The following is an 18,992-nucleotide window of genomic DNA, read 5'->3' as shown; positions in this document are numbered from 1 at the left end:
TTGTATTGAGGCACAGATCTGGGGAAGGGTACAGAACAATTTCTGCAGCATTTAAGGTCCCAATGAGTACATCATCCGTAAATGGAAGAAGTTTGGAACCACCAGGACTCTTCCTAGAGCTGGCCACCCGGCAAAACTGAGCGATCGGGGGAGAAGGGCCTTAGTCAGGGAGCTGACCAAGAACCCGATGGTCAGTCTGACAAATCTCCAGCGTTTCTCTGTGGAGAGAGAAGAACCTTCCACAGGGTTCCCACACCTCGGTTAACCTCAAATTCAAGTACCTTTCAAGGACTTTCCAGGTCCAATACCCTCAAGTTCAAGGACTTAATGTGGGGACACGTTTGTTGTGTCCAACAACAAATGTTGAGGTACCATCGTAGTAGTTTTGTGCACTTGAACGTCATGGCAATGTACAACACAAAGTACCTCACGCGGGAAACACTTAACGTAACGCGTAAATGTGCGTAACTAACGCAAATCATGCAAGCTAGAATGCATAAGCCACGAAGTGTTGGCGAAATAACACATAAGCGGACCGGAGGGAATAATATGGAATTTTGCACAAAATAAATTCAAGCACTTTCAAGGACCTGCTTTATCTATGTATGTTTACTTTCAAAAACTTTCCAGGGCCTTGAATTTATTTTATTTTTTCAGATTCACAAACTTTCAAGGATTTCAAGGACCTGTGGGAACCCTGCTTCCAGAAGAACAACCATCTCTGCAGTAATGAATGAATGAATGAGGTATTTATATAGCGCTTTCATATGTACTACTGCTGTACACCCAAAGCGCTTTACAATCATATCAGGGGATCTCTCCTCAACCACCACCAGTGTGCAGCATCCACTTGGATGATGCGACGGCAGCCACAGTACAACGGCGCCAGTGCGCTCACCACACACCAGCTATAGGTGGAGAGAGGAGAGAGAGTGATAGAGCCAATTCAATGTAAGGGGATTATTAGGAGGCCATGATTGGTAAGGGCCAATGGGTGGAATGTGGCCAGGACACCGGGGTTACACCCCTACTCTTTACGAGAAATGCCATGGGATTTTTAATGACCACAGAGCGACAGGACCTCGGTTTTACGTCTCATCCGAAGGACGGTAATCCACCAATCAGGCCTGTATGGTAGAGTGGCCAGACGGAAGCCACTCCTAAGTAAAAGGCACATGACAGCCCACCTGGAGTTTGACAAAAGACACCTGAAGGACTCTCAGACCATGAAAAATAAAATTCTCTGGTCTGATGAAACAAAGATTGACCTCTTTGGCCTGAATGGCAAGTGTCATGTCTGGAGGAAACCAGGCACCGCTCATCACCTGGCCAATACCATCCCTACAGTAAAGCATGATGGTGGCAGAATCATTCAGAGGCAAGAACTGGGAGACTAGTCCGGATCGAGGGAAAGATGAATGCAGCAATGTACAGAGACATCCTTGATGAAAACCTGCTCCAGAGCGCTCTGGACCTCAGACTGGAGCGACGGTTCATCTACCAACAGGACAACGACCCTAAGCACACAGCCAAGATAACAAAGGAGTGGCTACGGGACAACTCTGTGAATGTCCTTGAGTGGCCCAGCCAGAGCCCAGACTTGAACCCGATTGGACATCTCTGGAGAGATCTGAAAATGGCTGTGCACCGACGCTCCCCATCCAACCTGATGGAGCTTGAGAGATTCTTGAGAAGAATTGGAGAAACTGCCCAAAAATAGCTGTGCCAAGCTTGTAGCATCATACTCAAAGACTTGAGGCTGTAATTGGTGACAAAGGTGCTACAACAAAGTATTGAGCAAAGGCTGTGAATACTTATGTAAATGTGATTTTTCTTCTTTTTTTTTTCTTCTTTTTTTTAATAAATTTACAAAGATTTCAAACATACTTCTTTCACGTTGTCATTATAAGGTATTGTTTGTAGAATTTTGAGGACAATAATGAATTGAATCCATTTTGGAATAAGGCTGTAACCTAACAAAATGTGGAAAAAGTGAAGTGCCGTGAATACTTTCCGGATGCACTGCATATTGATGATAACAAATTTTAATGTTAGGTGCAATTACTCGTGATTAATTACAGAAGCCTTAACTATTTTTTTTAAACCAATCGACAGCCCTAATCCAAATATGTTTGATGCCACCATTACAGATATTGACGTGAGGTCACAAATAAGTAGATCATGATTCAGAAATTAGAACAAGAAAATATTTTTTTAATATTTCAGAAAAAAGGCAACTAAATGTACAAACTAATATTAGTAAAGTTGAATCACATTGTGCCTTTCATGAAACAGAACAATTTTGTGTGTAAATTTTACGCAAAAACATTCTTGTGTAAAATGTTGAGTTAAAACATTTTTACATAAATTCAATTTAACTCGACAATTAATGCAAGTATGGTTTTGTGGACGATTTACTGCTAGGTGCTTAGATTTGGTACATGGAGACTGAGTTTAGATCATGCTAATCAACTGTCTAATAAATTAAACTTTGATTCTATGTCACCTCTGAATATAGACTAACAGTCTTTCTTCTCTCATCTGATCTGAGGCATCAGTGCAGGTAGGAGTTGAGTGTGTTGATACTGCACTTTGTGATTTCTGAGCACTGGTCCTGGTTCTTCCTGATCCTGTAGAAATGCTCCACATAGTTGGATCGTCCCAGGAGCTCGACAAAATCCTCGTCGTGAGTGATAACAAGCAGCTGGAAGTTGCGTTGGCGAGAACGACTCTTGATTATCCTGCAAAGAAACCAATGGCACATCTTTTAGTTAGTTAAAGTGTCAAAAGGCAAATAAAAGTTCTTGTTTTGTCATTTTGCTCTTGCTGTAAATACATTGTGTTTCCTCTTTAAAGACGGGCTGTATTTATGCAACAACAAAAAAAAGACTCACTCCACCAGTGCATGTGCCAAGGACTCTATATTCTCTCTGTCTAAATTGGTGGTGGGCTCATCCAGCGCCAGAATCCCACAGTTCAGACAGAACGTCTCAGCCAGTGCCAACCGTATTATGAGGGAGGCGAGAACCTACAGACAAACATGCAGAAAACATTTAAATGGGAACCTTGGGTGATTCTAAGAGAGATTTTTTTTTTCACTGGAGTGATAGAGAAACACAAGATACACGTAGATGCTTTTTGACCTTTTGTCCAGCACTGCAACGTCCCCGCATGTCCAAAGCCGTGTCTCCTTTGACCATTACCACTCTATAGTTGTAAGTCCTTCTTTTCAGGCCGGCAGAGGCGTTCTCATCCACATCAGAGCGAATCTCTACGTACTCAATGTCTGTGGGAGATCAGGAGACATACTCATGGTAAAAGGTCACTATATATAATAAGTATCAAACAATGGTTTGACATCTTATCAAGCAGGACAAAAGATTCATGAAAACAAAGCCATAATTGCAGACAAACATTTGTGTGTAAAGGCAGACCTTGTCCCCTGTATGTGCTCCGCCATAAATCTCTGATGATTTTATTAATCTCCTCCATCTTCATGCTGTGAAACTTCATTATTGTTCTGTAACAAAAAATAGCTTCATGAATATTCATATATAGGAATGCACGATATATCTGTATATCTGATATATCTTTTTTTTTTTTTTGGTATCCGTCGATATTGGTTATTTAATTGTGCATGCTAGCCTTGCTGCAGTATTCTGTGTTATAGGTGTTACTCAGTGTTACACAGTGTTACGCTAATATTAGTCTCTCTGTTTATCCTGAGGTTTACCACAGCCCCCCGGATCCAGGGCGTATCCGTATCTAATGAAGGACCTGCTCCTGGACACAACGACAACGCAGTCCTGAAGTCTCAACTAGTCTCTCCCCTGTGAAGGCCTCCTTCCCTTCACCTCTGTACAGATAAAACGCTGTCGGGATAATTCCAGTTCATGTGGCTACGCGGAAGCGATACATTTTTTTAATCATTTTTCAAGGCTTGTACCTTGAAACCTATTTCATGGTTTGTGTTCTCGAGTTTTGTGCAAATGTGCGGCCGGATCGCATTGAGGATTTTCTGTTAGAACAGTGTCGTGTTAGCGGCCCCTAAGTTAATAACTAATGATCGTTGCGACAGAAGTGAATCAATCAAAACTAACTTTAGCTGGACAATAACTTTATTCTAGAGCTGCTGTAAAGCCAAAACAGTCTCTGTTACTTTAATTTCCTATTATCACTGTAAAGCTGCTTTGAAACAATCTATATTGTTAAAAGCGCTATATAAATGAAGTTTACTTGACTTGACTGGAGGATTTGGTGCCAACAGATCCTGAGTGTCATTGACAAATATCTTATAAAATGTGCTGCCGCTCCCTATACACAGTAGCCTGGGAAAACCCAGACAACTTCCGGCAAATTCAGATTTGCTCGAGAAGTAGTCTGGCAAAGAGCTCATTTAAGCCCATTTCTAATCCGTCGAAATCGCGGCATCAATCAGAAACGTTGAGGCGGGCTTTACACGATGACGATCGCTCTGATTGGTTTTAGGTCTATCCAATTGCGCCCAAAAAGCATTTGAGTGACGTCCGTTCAACTTTTAAATGCATTATTATATTCAAATTGCAAACACATGAGGACAGTCTCCATGAAAGACCCACTGGCAGATGAACGTGCTACTACACTTCTCTCCGAAACGGTAGGAAATTAAATTAGATTTAATAGAGGATTTTAACTGTGACACGATGATTAAAGGGATAGTTCACTTTGAAATTAAATTTTGGTATGTTTTAGCTTACCTCAAGGGCATCCAAGATGTAGGTGTCTTTTTTTCCGCAGTAGTTTCAATTTTGATATTTTTAGGTCAAACCGTTCTTGTCTGTCAGTCATATAATGCAGGTCTATGGTCATTATCTCAAAACACAAGCACAGAGTCCAAATTAAAACAATTCCCCGTCGTCCAAATTAAACAATTCCCCATCGTAAGTACACATTGATGGCCTAAGACACGAAACGAGCGGTTTGTGTGAGAAAACGAACAGTATTTATATCGTTTTTACCTCTTGTACAGAGCCGCGTCCAAGTGATCTGAGAGCGCTGGCGGGTATAGATATATACAATAGAAGTCGCCTTGGCTACTGCAGTTCATTGGAACGAAACCGTAGCCAATGCGACATCTAGTGTATATATCTATACCCGCCAGCGCTCTCAGATCACTTGGACGTGGCTGTGTACAAGAGGTAAAAACGATATAAATACTGTAGTGTTATAGTGTTATGACTGTATAAATACTTATCCCCGGATAAGCGGAAGATGATGATGATGATGACTTTACAATAAGGTAAATAAACTAATGAGCTGCACTTCTACAGCATTTGTTAATCTTTGTTAATGTTAATTTAAACATTTACGAATACTATTAAAATCAAAAGTTGTATTTGTTAACATTAGTTAATGCACTATAAGGTAACATTACCAAACAATGCACAGCTGTATTTTATATTTACAAATATAAATATAATTTACAAATGTATTGCTCATGGTTAGTTCATGTTAGTTAATAGATGAACTAATGTTAACAAATTAAACCTTATTGTAAAGTGTTACAAATTTATCTTCTTTGTTAGTGCGCATAACACATTAAAAGTAGTCGACAAACAAAATGGGGATAAAATCTCTTATTTTATGCAATATTTACTGAAATATCCAAATTTACTGAAGTTATTTTATTTTATTCAATGATAAGCCATATCCGGTGTTTGCTAGAAGCAATGTGACAAACCCTGAAACTTTGAAATAATCTGTTGTGGTTTTAAGAGAGTTGCACAATTTGGCCTAAAAACTGCTATTTCTGGTGCAAACTGAATACAATCTAAAATAGAGATTATGCAATAAATGCTGTTGATTTATTAATTTATTCTCAATGGAGCAGTAATGAGTGACTAATAGACCACTATAGCTACTGTGTCTCAAGTACTGATTATTCAATATTTGGAGTGACATGACTATACTGACAACTGTGATCTTTTATAAAGTAAAGAAAAGTCATTGACAATTTAAACTCGATATCTTAAAGAATAAGAATAAGAAATTGAAGAGTAACGGCTGGAAAGTCAGGATAACGCCTCTGCACTGTAGATAGGCTGATGACGGCAGAACGATTCAGACAACCACAGGCCTGCTGATGTAACTTCTGTGAAGACGCAGGACGATACCGATCTAAACCAACGATAATGATTTGTGACTTCCTCTGTATATTCCTCAACAGAAACCATAATTTTTTGTAAATTTGATTTTAAATTTGTGCAGAACAGAGACCAATGAAAATGAGATCAAATTTGGACGAGTCAAATGAATGTAAATTGTACACAGATCTCGTAAACTATAAATGAGTGGTCAGTGCTTGTGCATCGAACCACTTAGCCAGGGTCTTCATGCAGGAGAGAATCAACATTAAAATATGATCTGAACCAGTATAGTTCCACAAGGACCTGAGTTTAGTGTTAGTACTAGTCCCACAATTGTGTGGAAAAATATCATATGCAAGTGTATTTGCCCATGTGACATCACAGACCCCGTAATATCCTAACAAACTGCTTTTGTAGCTCGGTTAAATGCTTTTGTTTTAATGAGGAGGATGTTTTAACAACTTCTAGGGTATTTTAACGGTATAAAGACCTTTTATGTGTCAAAAGGTCAAGGGAAATTTGATTTCTCATGTCATGAGCCCTTTAAAGTACAATAACAATCAAAGGCATTTCCTGCAAATAAAATGATGCTTTCTTTATTACTTTTCTGCAATTTTACCTATGTTGTAGCTTACTCTAACTTTACTGGGTATTGCAGTGATTATTGTTTGTTCTTGTATGAAAAATTGCTTGTTTCTCTTACATAAAGCGCTTTGTATAATCTCATCTGCTGAACAATTTCTTAGTATTTTCTGAATAAATATACAAAAATGTGTATAGTGTGTAATATAATGTTTTGGACCAAATTTTGTATACATTACACAATTATTTTACATGGCAAGATCACCATAGCAATGGTTATAACATGTTAAGCGATTTAGCATCTTTCTGTGGAGTCCTTGTGATATTAAGCCCAACAGTTAGTGATGATTCAACTACACCATTAGTGCTAAAAGTTGAGTCAGACTTCCTTCAGTCTAGGTCATCGCACACATGGGCTGTTGCTGATTGTTGATTCTTGTTCTCTGCTGAACCACATCAAAACCAAACCTACACACTCTGACAAACCGCTACTTGAAATTACCCTTCAGAAAACCCCTGATAGCAAAACCTACTTACTGGTCTAGAGCTTTATAGTAGATGTCCAGGTCCTTATTGGCCAACTCTGTTGTTCTCATGACAATCATTTTGTCTCTGTAGAGATCCTCAGCCCGGCTATATTGATCCTCATTGAGCTCTTTACGAAAACGGAGGATCTCGTCCTCGTAGCCTTTCTGCCGACCGACAGCCACACTGCGGTTCTTTTTCAGGTCATCCAACTTTCGCTCCACTTCTCGCCGCTCACTTGACAACAGAAGATACACTCTTTAAGATACACACTCATTTGAACTCTCACCCTTTGTGAACATTTAAAGCGGCGCTATGCAGTTTTGGCAATTTCTTCGTTGTTTTCTCGCCAGTTTCTCTATGGAGCTCCCCCTACAGCTTCGGAATAGATATTTGACAACACTGTCGTCAAAACTCATTGGTGACTCTCCCCCATCCCATCTTCTAACTCTGGTCATGTACATTTGTTTTCAAAGAAGCCGGCGAACGCATGGAGCCATGTCCACTGAGGTGTGTATGATACACAGAAGGCCAGCATATAAATGTTTAGATAGTGTATGTGTGCAGTGCCGTAAAGCAATTCATTACACGCGAGACCTGATATCACACGATACTTCCTGACGCTGAGGTCAGGCCCGCCGGCCCAAGTTGCAAGGGTGATTTTTTCCGCTCACAGGCGCTAGGGGGGTGCGAGAAGATTCAACCCGAAAAAAGTCATATAACCATTCCAATGACTCTGAAGCCGTTCAGTTATGGTAAATTAAGCTAAAAAAAACTGCATAGTTCCCCTTTAAACAAACTAGGTTTCATTAAAGTAGCAAGGAGTAAGATCTATGAGTTGGTGAGAGAGATTCATTTAGAGTTATGGTCACCAAAGAACATACTCAGCATATAAAGTCTTCTGAGCTTCAGAAAGTGTCAAACATCATCAGGACTTCCTAACTGGCACTTGGTAGTTGTATATAAGAGGTATAAGTTATCTCATACTTGCGCAACTGCACGACTTGCATGTTTCCCATCTCCTTAAGCAAAGCCTCAAGTTTTCTAGACACCCCTTTCAGCTCCTCTGCACGCTTCCGTAAGGTCAAGTTATCTTGTAGGCAGCGTTCTTGAACCTGTTAAAAATCACAAAATCATATATCATTAAAAATGGAAATGAATAGCTATATTGTATAATTAAATTATACTGTAACGCTAAATGCCTATAATTAATGGCTAAAATGGTGAAAAAATCTATTTCATAGAGACATCAATAGCAGTTTTGGTATCGGTGATATTGGCCTTCTTTCATTAAACAAATATTTAAAATATAGGCTACTGTCTTTATGTTGTTTCTGCATTGATTTGGAGAATATGAAATTATATAAAAAAAAAATAAAAAAAAATGAACGTTAGGTACGATTAATCCAGTAAATGAACGCACTTATATATACAGTACAGTACAAAAGTCTCAGGCACTTTAGTATTTTCACCCCCAAAAAATTTATTTAAGCCAGTTATTTAGATCTTTTGCTGTAGTATGTCAGTAGGAAATATCCGTTTACATTTCTAAAGATTCCTTTTGCCATTAATTGTAATAATTCAGTGATATTTTTAAATGCACAAGGAGTCTGACAACAGCCGGTGCTCCACACGGAGATCTGATCTCACCATCATCAAGTACATCTGTGATTACATGAATGCAACTTTAAATGACTTCTGCAGTCTCAAAATTATCCAACCACCCGAGTAGCCCTAACCCTAACCCTAACCCTAAACCCTTGAGTGACCGCAAAAGACCTGCAGCAAGACTTGGTGGCAACAGACACTGAGGTTTCAGCTTGCACAGTAAGGTACGTACTAAACTCATGCGGTTTTCATGCCAGAACTCCAAGACGTACACCACTACTAACCCAAAAGCACAAGAAAAGGCCGCTCCAATTTGCTCAAAATCATATAAATAAGCCACAGAGGTTCTGTGGAGCGATGAAACAAAACTGGAACTTTTCGGCTCTGTGGATCAGCGGTATGTTTGGAGGAACAAGAATGAAGCATTTGCTAAAAAACAAAACAAAAAAACTCTGCCAACAGTTAAGCATGGTGGGACTCGGTGATGCTCTGGGGCTGCTTTGCATCCTCTGGCACTGAAAACCTGCAGCGTGTGGAAGGCAAGATGGATTCATTAAAGTATCAGGAAATCCTAGTGAGGAAGCTAAAGCTTGGGCGTCATTGGACCTTCCAACAGGAAAATGATCCCAAGCATACCAAAAATTCCACTAAGGCTTGGTTGCAGAAGAAGTCCTGGAAGATTCTATGGTGGCATCACAGTCACCGAACTTCCATAGAAAATATCTGGTGGGATTTGAAGACGACGGTTGCAGCACGCAAACCCAAGAATATTACTGAAAAATATTCTAATATTCAGAATTAATGAATATTACTGGGGTAATATTGCTCATGAGGAATGGGCTAAGATTCCTCAGAAACGCTGCCAGAAGCTGCTGTCTGGTTAAACATCTCGTTTGCAGCAGGTCAAACAGCATAAGGATGTTCTACTAAGTAATAAAGATGCTTGCCATTAAAGGGTTGAATAATTTTAGAACTGCAGAAGTCATTAAAAAGTGGCATTTTCAGTTGAATTTGGGGAAACCACTTGAAAGATTTGTTGTGTTGAGCTATTTAAATTACCGTTGTTTGATTTGTTCATTGCAAACAGCTGAAAGTCTGTAAATGTTGCCAATAAATCTGATTTGCAATGGGGGTTGAATAATTTAGATTACAACTGTATATATAGGCCTATGCAACAACAAAAGCAAAAACACATAAAGCTTTGCTTGACCTTCTGAGTGTCAATATCTTGTCGGATGTTGCCCATGTCTTTATTGGTCTTCTCTCGCTGTTTTTCAGCCTCGTGTAGTTGTTTGTCAACCTCTTGTAGCTCAGTTTCTTTTTGCTAAATAAGAAAAAGTAAAAAAATAAAATAAATGAGAAAACATACTTGCATTTATTAGGAAATGAGAGCTAAGAGATGCACATTATTTTGTCGTACCTCTTTGTAGCTGTCTTTGCCCTCTTCAATGTACTTGGTGATCTCTCTTTCAAGGAGGGTCAAGTTTTTAACTTTTTCCTTGAGTGAATTTATCTAAAAGAAAGTATAAAGTTTTAGTCAACTCTGATGATAAGCAATGACTTTGGCTTGCATTAAAGTAAAAATCCACAACCTTTCATGTAATACATTGTGGTGAATAATTTCACAGTAAACATAAATAAGTCACATAAAACCTAAAACACAAATGCAAAAACAAATTAACCAACACCTTTTCTTGCCCTTCTTCCCGTTTCTGCATCCTGCGCTTTGCAATGTCCTGTTTCTCCAGCTGGAACTTCTCCAGAGTTGCAGCTAGAGGAGACATCTGCTCCTTTGCATCCTAATAAACACAAATCATGACACACCAGTAAAAATATGATTACATTATCGTTCAAAAGTCTGGGGTCCGTAAGATTTTATGTTTTTGAAAGAATTATCTTATGCTCACCACAGCTGCATTTACTTGATCAAAATACAGTAAAAAAAAACTGTTGTGAAAACAGTTTTTCTATTTAAATATATATTTAAAATGTAAGTTACTCCTGAGATGGCAAAGCTGAATTTTCAGCAGCCATTATACTATTATACTAAAATGTATATTACTGTCATTTTTGATCAGTTTGATGCAATCTTACTGAATAAATACATAAGTAATCTATAGATGTTCCCTTTTATGGGTTCATATAACGCTGAGTCAGGAGCTGAGTCTATGGGAACAGTAAACCACAGCACTACACTACGAGATAACTGCTGGTTTATCAGTCTGTGATTGCAAAAACACAAAACACTGACAAACATGAATAAATAACACCCCGCTCAAGCAAAAAGCAAAAAAAACAACAACAACAACAAAACTGGGAACCTGGGGTCAGGTTAATATCAAGATTATAAACTGTTATAAAAGTGTCCAGAGGTGAAGATAACCCACACGCCTCATAAGCTTTACAAATAGCATTTCTCACCCAATGCAACATCAGCTACTCAGACCTACACCATTATGGTCTTGATGGTCAACATAAACCTTTAACTCTCTGGGGTCGATAAACGCACCGGTGCATTCTGTAACTGTTGGATTTTTTTCCACATAGCAGCGAAATCGACTTAAAATACTCTTAACTGGGAAACACCTATGCAATCTTTTACATTATCCCAAGACTCAAAGGGTGGAATAGAAAAGGGCAACACTGCAACCTAGGAACGAAATTAAGCTGATGCAGCCTTGGGTATATATATTCTAACCGAGGTCATAACAAGACCTTTGCCAGGCCTGTAAATTTCTGATTCTCTCAAGAGAGGACAGAGCCAATAACAACACTGTCTTAAGTGTCAGACTCTTCTCTAAAGCTGATTCCATTGGCTCAAATGGAGAATCTTTTAACCCTTTCAAAAAGATAAATCCAATGAGGGAAATTGTACAGAGCAGAAATGTCTTGGCTGCCTCACACCTTGATAAAGCAGAAAACCAGAGAGTCAATCCACAGACAGCGAATCAGATCCAACTGTCAGTCTCTGCACCACGATGCAATAAGACAACACTTGAAGGCACATACAGATGGTGGACAACCAGAATGCCTATTACCGCCGCGCCAGCTGCCGCGGCGAAATCACCGCGGCAAAAATAAACCAGCCGCATTTCAAAGTCGTTCCCGAAATGACCGCCAGGTGGCGCAAAGGGACATTGTGCAAAACAGCAGCAATTGCCGTATTTTAAAATGTAAGTGGGTTAAATATAAAACCCTAAGCCTAATAGGCATATTTTTCATATATATATATAGGCCTATTAGACTACAACAGAATAGAACCAAAGATAGAATCAATTTTAGAACTGAAAAAATAGAATCAAAAGTTAAAAATAGAGACGATATTAGGAGCAATGACGCTGAATATTTTTACTATTCTATTGAGGAATTAGATAAATGAAGAGCTCTCGTGAGCGATACAATTGCATAGTAATTTATAGTGATTTTCAAAAGCAGTCCTTAAAAAAAAAAAATACATGGAGTAGTTAGGCATAATTTTTGAGAGATTACGCGGAACGCGTTTTAGTTAAGATCCTGGTTTCAATGCCCTTAATGTATATAGGCTAGGCTACTGCTTTAAAAAAATGTCACAACGCGTTTTGAGATTGTTTTGAATTAAACATTGAAGTTTAAAATGTAGTCTTATGCCACACCAGGCCGAGTGGCGTTACGCATTGTTCAAAAATAAGGTTTTATTCTGGCATGTTGAATTGGCGTTAGAATTTTGTTTTAGATTTATTAGATTTAGATTTTAGATTTCGTTAGATTTATTTTTCTCATAACAGCTAAAAAAACTTAATATATGCCTTGTCTTAATATGACCTACTTAGGCCTAATATAGGCAATAGGCATATAATAGCCTATATAATAAATTAGCAAAACTTGGCCACTAAATATTTAATTTTCAGTTATTTTAATTATCACAATTAAAGTTTTCATTTTATTCAATTGAACAAGCGCAACAATCAGCATTTAATCAAATATTCTAAAAGATGTATTATTAATAATAATGTTATTTCAACATAATATTTAGTTTTTTCGACATAATATGTGCGTGCAACAAGCAAGATGTGTATTTGTAAATCCGGTGATGCGTGCATAGATTTTTATCAATAAACTAGTGTTTTCTGACAGTGTCGACTGCAAAGATGAAGTTGACGATCGCCATATTTGTAGTGAACGCACCTAGAGAGAAATGCACATAAAGACATAATCAGAGAGTAGCCTTTTTCTTTTCGTTTTGAATTATTTCGTTTGAAGACATTTCAAGCTTTGTGTATTTTATGTATTTATCATGTCTGTGTGAGGCATACGCTGAGTTTCGTTAAGTTAGGAGGATGAGATGCGCTCCAGCTGACGTGCAATGCAAGTGACCGCGCGGGCGCCTCCATGATTAGTGTCTGTTATATTTGCTTCTCTTACTTATTAAATCCAGCAATTGGTTGATGAAAAATTGATTAAAATTAAGATACAATTTATAGAAAACGAAATTCACTTTAAAGAAAGGTTTTCTACTAAACAAAACTTAATGAAGTGGTCAAAATCATGTCTGACCCACTCCATATCCATCTCTCGATATAATGCATCCTATCTTACTCGTGCTGTTCACTTTTCATATTCAACATAGATGGAAAAAAATAACATTATAATATTTTAACAAATATGATACTAAATGAGATTATTTAATGTCTACAACAGTATAATAGGCCTATAGACTCTATTTGTACAAATTGCTGCACATTAATTTAATTAAATGAAACCTTGTAACGAATTCACTCTGTAGGGTAGACTGTGTACAGTTGAGACACCTTAAATAACTTGCGTTCGCAGCAAGCACAAGTTGTGATTTTTGCTGTGCACTTGCATATTAGTGTCAGCTGGGAAGGAAATATAGAGACCAGGGCTGCGTTTCCCAAAAGCATCGTAAGCCTAAGTTGATCGTAAAAACGATCGTACGACTGATCTTAATATTACGGTCTGTTTCCCAAAAGCATCGTAGCTTAAGTAGCACTTGAAAATCTTCGTAGATCTACGAGTGCTCTGGAGTAATCGTACATCACCAAGTTCATCGTAAGAAGACAGATTTATGAGGACACCTGCAGGACAACCGACAGATTACACCTTTAACTTTATTCAAATGCAATGTGATTATAATATAAGGTTTGATTGTACTTTATTGTACACTTTATTACTCTTTTTTTGTTGTTGGTTAAATTAATGTATAAATTAAATAATTAAAAAGGTCAGAAAACAAAACAAAAAATAGAAATAATTTAATCTAATAATTTTAATCAAAATTAAATGAATGAACAAAAAATTAATAAAAGAAATCCTTTTAATCTGTTAAAAATTACATCTTTGTTTCACTCTATCTCCTCTAAAAGGACATTAATTTCATCTTTTTGAAAGGAATCTTTTTTATTTTTTATTTTTTTTAGCTATTTTGTCAGTGCCTCCGCCTGTAGGTGCTTTATATAGACTTGTCTTGATTGCTAATCCACAACAGATGACAATTATTAGGTTAAACGTTCCATATAAGGTTATGTTTCAGCACTTCACGAATGGACAGCGACTCTTAAGTAGCACGTAGAGCGCATTCTCGCGCGTTCATGTTAAGTGCATTTTTGGGAAACGCTCGTGGAATTGCTGCGAGCGTTCGTAACCTTGCACGTAGAAAGCGCTCTTAAGAGCTAAGATACATCGTTATCGGGAAACCCGGCCCAGACCTCTTGGAACTTTAATTGAATACATAGCGTTGGTAAAGCATACTGAAATTACATCCCTACAAATTTATTAGGCCCTACTGAAAATAAATGTATCGAATTTAAGCAAAGTAGCCTAAATGTTAAGACTGTAAGCACTTTGCTTTTTTACGTAGCCTATAAAGGATTCTTATAGCCGACTTTGTGTTAATATAATTTGTAGAGAATTTTTTTTAACTCAAACATTAACACTGAAATAAATGAAACTAAATTATTGTAAATTTTTTGGCACACCACGACGAGTGGCGCTATGCATTGTTCTAAAGCCAGGTTTTATTAGTGTTCGACAAACGCGGCGGCGCGTTCATTTGAATGAAGAGCGCTTCTCGCTCGTGTGAGCGAACACACAACGTTAGGCCATGTCGCAACGAGTGAATCGTGGCAGAGTGGTTGAACTTACGTTACGATCATTTAGATGACACGGGTTCGAATCCCGAACTAACTTGGACAACTGATATTTGTATATTAGCCTATTAATGCATTGTATAGTCTATTTGTCTAGTTCTAAAACATAGTTTTTTGCTTATAGCCTATTTACAAAATAAAATCACCATGCATTTCCATTTTACACTAAGGAACAAATATTATACAATGACTTTACTTCTGTAGCCTATAATAATTCCAATCGTAATTTCAAAAGCAGTTCTGTTAAAAAAAATGTATATAGGCCTATATAATTATGTATATATGACGTTTAAACGACAAACAATAAAATCAGAACCAGTATTCTGTTGCGTTCATGGTTCCAGTGGCAGTAATGCATCCACGGCTTTTCAAAATGTCACAAAGCGTTTTGAGATTGTTTTGAATGAAATATTGAAGTTAATAATTAAGTGTTTTGGCACACCACGACGAGTGGCAAACTCTTTGTTTTGTTTTGCAAACTCAGCTAGCCTGTGGGGGGTTTGGAGAAGGCAATAGTTGCTTTATCGTGGGGGTGCAGGACAGAGGTGTTAATGTTCCGTCTTTCATATGGAGAGTGTCGGAGCCAGCCTGATGCAGGCAAAGGCAAAATTCTTTTAAGGATTAATCTCAAAATCTCCAAAAGTCCATATGTAGGCCCTATATCTTATTAAATTATAAATATTGTAGTTTTATTGATTGTATTTAAAGGTTTTCCACACACAATTTCAATTTAGCAGATACAGAGCTCTTTAATTCGCGATCAACCTCGTTTTATTGTAAGGTGAATTCAGCAAGGCATGTTGTATCTTTGAAGGAACAAAAGCTATTTGTTACAGTTTTTTTCTTTCGTGATTTGTGTGGATGACACACAGCGACATATACAGTATTATCAGCTGTATGGTGTTTTTTTTACGATGAAATGCTTCATTTCGAGAAAGACCCGCGCGCGCAGTGAGGGAGACCAAACTTACTAAAAAAATATCCAGCGCGAGAGAGGCAAAAAAAAACGCCTGTTCTTAATTTATGTTGCTTTGAACTTTTTTCGTTTTGTACCGTTTTAATTTTTTAATTTAGCTGCAATTTCTTTGACAATAGAAATTTTAAATGTTGCAAGAATAAGATTCTGTGTTTCTTATTTTGCATCACAAAGGGAATAAACTCTATCGATGCAACCCTGTTTAAATAAATAAACTGTCCCGACACTTTATTCGTACCTTGAAATGTGCGATGGGTTTTCAAACTTAATTAATTTTCTTTTTCTTTTACATTTTCATTGTTTATTTTTTAATTGAAAGCTATACTGTATTGAAAGTATTTTTCTGATTTGTTCGATCTGTTTTGAAAAATGTCTTCCGTTGCTATGGCCGGGTATAACTGTCAGTCATCTCAATCTCGTGAATGATTCACACACACAACAAAAATAATTTAGCAGATTAAAGACGAGCTTCATCATCTTCATTTTCTGGTGCGATCGGCTGACGGTCTTCCTTCATCAGATGTGTCGTCTTTGCAGCGGCTCAACTGGAATGTAGCAAATTTATGTTGTAATGTACAATTGATAATTAAACAAGATGATTGACTTTAATAAACAGATGCATATTTAAGCATCAAGAACGGAAAAACATAAACACTGTCGGCTACACTGAGATTCGATCTCAGATCGTTTGAAGCTCCGAGAGGCTATTGTTAATGCATTGACCACATAGCTATCGCCTGAATAGCCTAGGTCTACTATTTTCTCTGTTTTAAAAGTTTGTTATATTCTTTTTATTTTTTTAACATTGGCAATTTACTGAAAAAAAAACAATATAGTGTAGCAATATTTTAGAACTATCAAATCTCTCTGCATTAATAATAAAAAAGTAGCCCATGTTTGTTCGGGATTTGAAACCGTGTCATCTGAATTATTGAAACGTAAGTTATAGCCTACAACTCGGCCACAAATTTGTTTTGTTTTATTTTGTTTGAAATGTATGTTTACATATTTTGCTTTCGTTAATGTTAACCAATTCTGTTGTAGCATAATAGGCCTATATTTTTTCCCTAAAAGTTGTTTTATTCTCTGCTTTGTTTGTTTATATTTTTACATATTCAATCAGTCTCATTTTTGTTCAAATAATGAAAAAAGTTTTGTTTGTTTTACAAGATCTAGCGCCATTTTATTTTTTATTTTTATTTTTTTTAAATAAACAGATAGGAAACTTACCTTTTAAAATGCCGCAGTTGCTGCTGTTTTGCCCTGTCACTTGCGCCACCCGGTATAGCCTAGTCATTTCGCGAATGACTTTGAAATTCGACTGGTTTATTTTTGCTGCGGCAGTAGGCTAATAGGCATTGTGGTTGATTATTTATTAAAGAATTCAATTGATAATCATAACAACATGTAAGCCTATTTAATTCTGAATATAACAAAGAATGCTTAAACCGACTAACATCGGTTAGTAACTGCGAGTCCTGAAAATGTTTTAATTTTACGTTAAGTTATTTTAATTTATTTCACTGTTATGTTTCAGTTAATAAATCTACAAACACATTAAAATAACATGAAGTAAATGACAAGTAACCTATTGACATAGCCTTTCTAAATGATAGAAAAACTGGGCACACAATGTTAACGTGTGTCTACTTTGTTTAAATGTAATGAATTTGAATTCGTTTAACCACAATATTTATCTTGAATTTATCTGTGACCTCAGCTCAGATTACTGCCGCGGCAGATTACGTCATAAAGAGAATAAACTGACACTTTTCAAAGTCTGTGATTACAGCGCCACTCAGCGGTAAAAGGCAGCAAATACACATCCCAATTTTGCCGCCGCGGGAACGGCGGCGGTAAAAGTCTCATTCTGGTTGTCCACCATCTGTATGTGCCTCGTAGAGGGTATCCTCCCCTTTCTGAAGGTTTAGTCTCAACTCAAGCCCCCGCAAATCAGAACCAAATTAAAATACTTAAATGAGGGCCAATTGAGAAAAAACTAAACAAAACTGGTAAAATCCAACCTGAGCTGAGGAAATTCCTGTGCCTCTGGACAATTTGAATACAAAAATACTCATCCTTCAGATAGATCGTAACAAACCAATCTTCGGTTTGAATCTGAGGAACAAGTGTACCTTCAACCACCTACATCTCAGAGACAGTTTTACAGATAGTGGTGAACTCAGAAGCATCTGAGATTGTGATTGATATACCCTGATGGAGATCCTAGAAGAAGGGCAAAGGCCTGCAGGGCAGATATGCTTTAGGTGGCCTAGAATCGGTCTGATTCTCCAAACCGAAATATATTGCACCACGAGCTAACAGATCTGCACACAAATCATCATGTGCAAACTCATCCGGAGAGGCTTTCAGCATGCAATTTAGAGAGCGATAGGGAAAGCATGACAGAAATTCATGGGCTCACTCTCCATAGCCTCCACTCTCCCCTAACTCAACAATCGGATCCCTAAGCTTTAGGTCATGCAGCACTTCAGCAATAGCAGAACTAGTTAGAGAGGGATGTCCAATCATTGTTTCCTCAGGGAAAAAAAACTAAGCACTTTCATTTAAAAATTCTTGCAGTGCTGACAAGTCATTAAAGGCGGCTTGAGCATGATGATAGCCCAAGCACTTATCATGCGAGTCCTCGCTCGTAATAAAAAAGGACACAGAGCCACATACTTACGAAATGCCATTGTTTTCACCCAGAGGATAATAATCTCCGTGATGAAGGCCACCAAACATGATGAATCCATTCAAATCAGAAGAAACACACTACATGGCTCAGATTTCTGAAGAGCAGAAATCTGAGGAGTGATGCCATGACCACATCCTGGTGACACATGCCTTAGTGACCGGTGCAAGCACAATCAGCCAATGAATTGGTGTGATTCTATACAGGTTTCAGACAATCTTCATACCTGGAGGGTGTTTCGATAATGTCAGCTAATGACGCTGCATCGAGTGAACCTATGAAAGGGAACTTTTCTCATTATGAATGAAAGGCACATTAAAGTGGAGAGGCGCTCC

General features: G+C 37.7%; 1 protein-coding gene across 1 annotated transcript in view; it reads right to left on the bottom strand.

Annotated features, from left to right (window-relative positions):
- Positions 1-2,193: 2,193 nt before the first annotated feature.
- LOC309477797 (DNA repair protein RAD50-like) overlaps positions 2,194-18,992 on the bottom strand; it is a 46,009-nt gene continuing 29,210 nt past the window's right edge. Inside the window, exons 18-26 of the mRNA XM_082141209.1 lie at positions 10,529-10,639; positions 10,261-10,353; positions 10,051-10,164; positions 8,220-8,347; positions 7,245-7,469; positions 3,435-3,520; positions 3,144-3,286; positions 2,895-3,028; positions 2,194-2,741 (exon numbers count right to left, since the gene is read on the bottom strand). Of these exons, the coding sequence (XP_081997335.1) occupies positions 2,555-2,741; positions 2,895-3,028; positions 3,144-3,286; positions 3,435-3,520; positions 7,245-7,469; positions 8,220-8,347; positions 10,051-10,164; positions 10,261-10,353; positions 10,529-10,639 (1,221 nt within the window). The 3' untranslated portion in view covers positions 2,194-2,554. The remainder of the gene's footprint in view (positions 2,742-2,894; positions 3,029-3,143; positions 3,287-3,434; positions 3,521-7,244; positions 7,470-8,219; positions 8,348-10,050; positions 10,165-10,260; positions 10,354-10,528; positions 10,640-18,992) is intronic.

This window comes from Leuciscus leuciscus (assembly GCF_965113295.1).
Source record: "Leuciscus leuciscus genome assembly, chromosome: 16".
In the NCBI taxonomy this organism is placed as follows: Eukaryota; Metazoa; Chordata; class Actinopteri; order Cypriniformes; family Leuciscidae; genus Leuciscus; species Leuciscus leuciscus.
The sequence above is the reverse complement of the archived record's forward strand: the minus strand, read 5'-3'. Positions and strand labels throughout refer to the sequence as shown.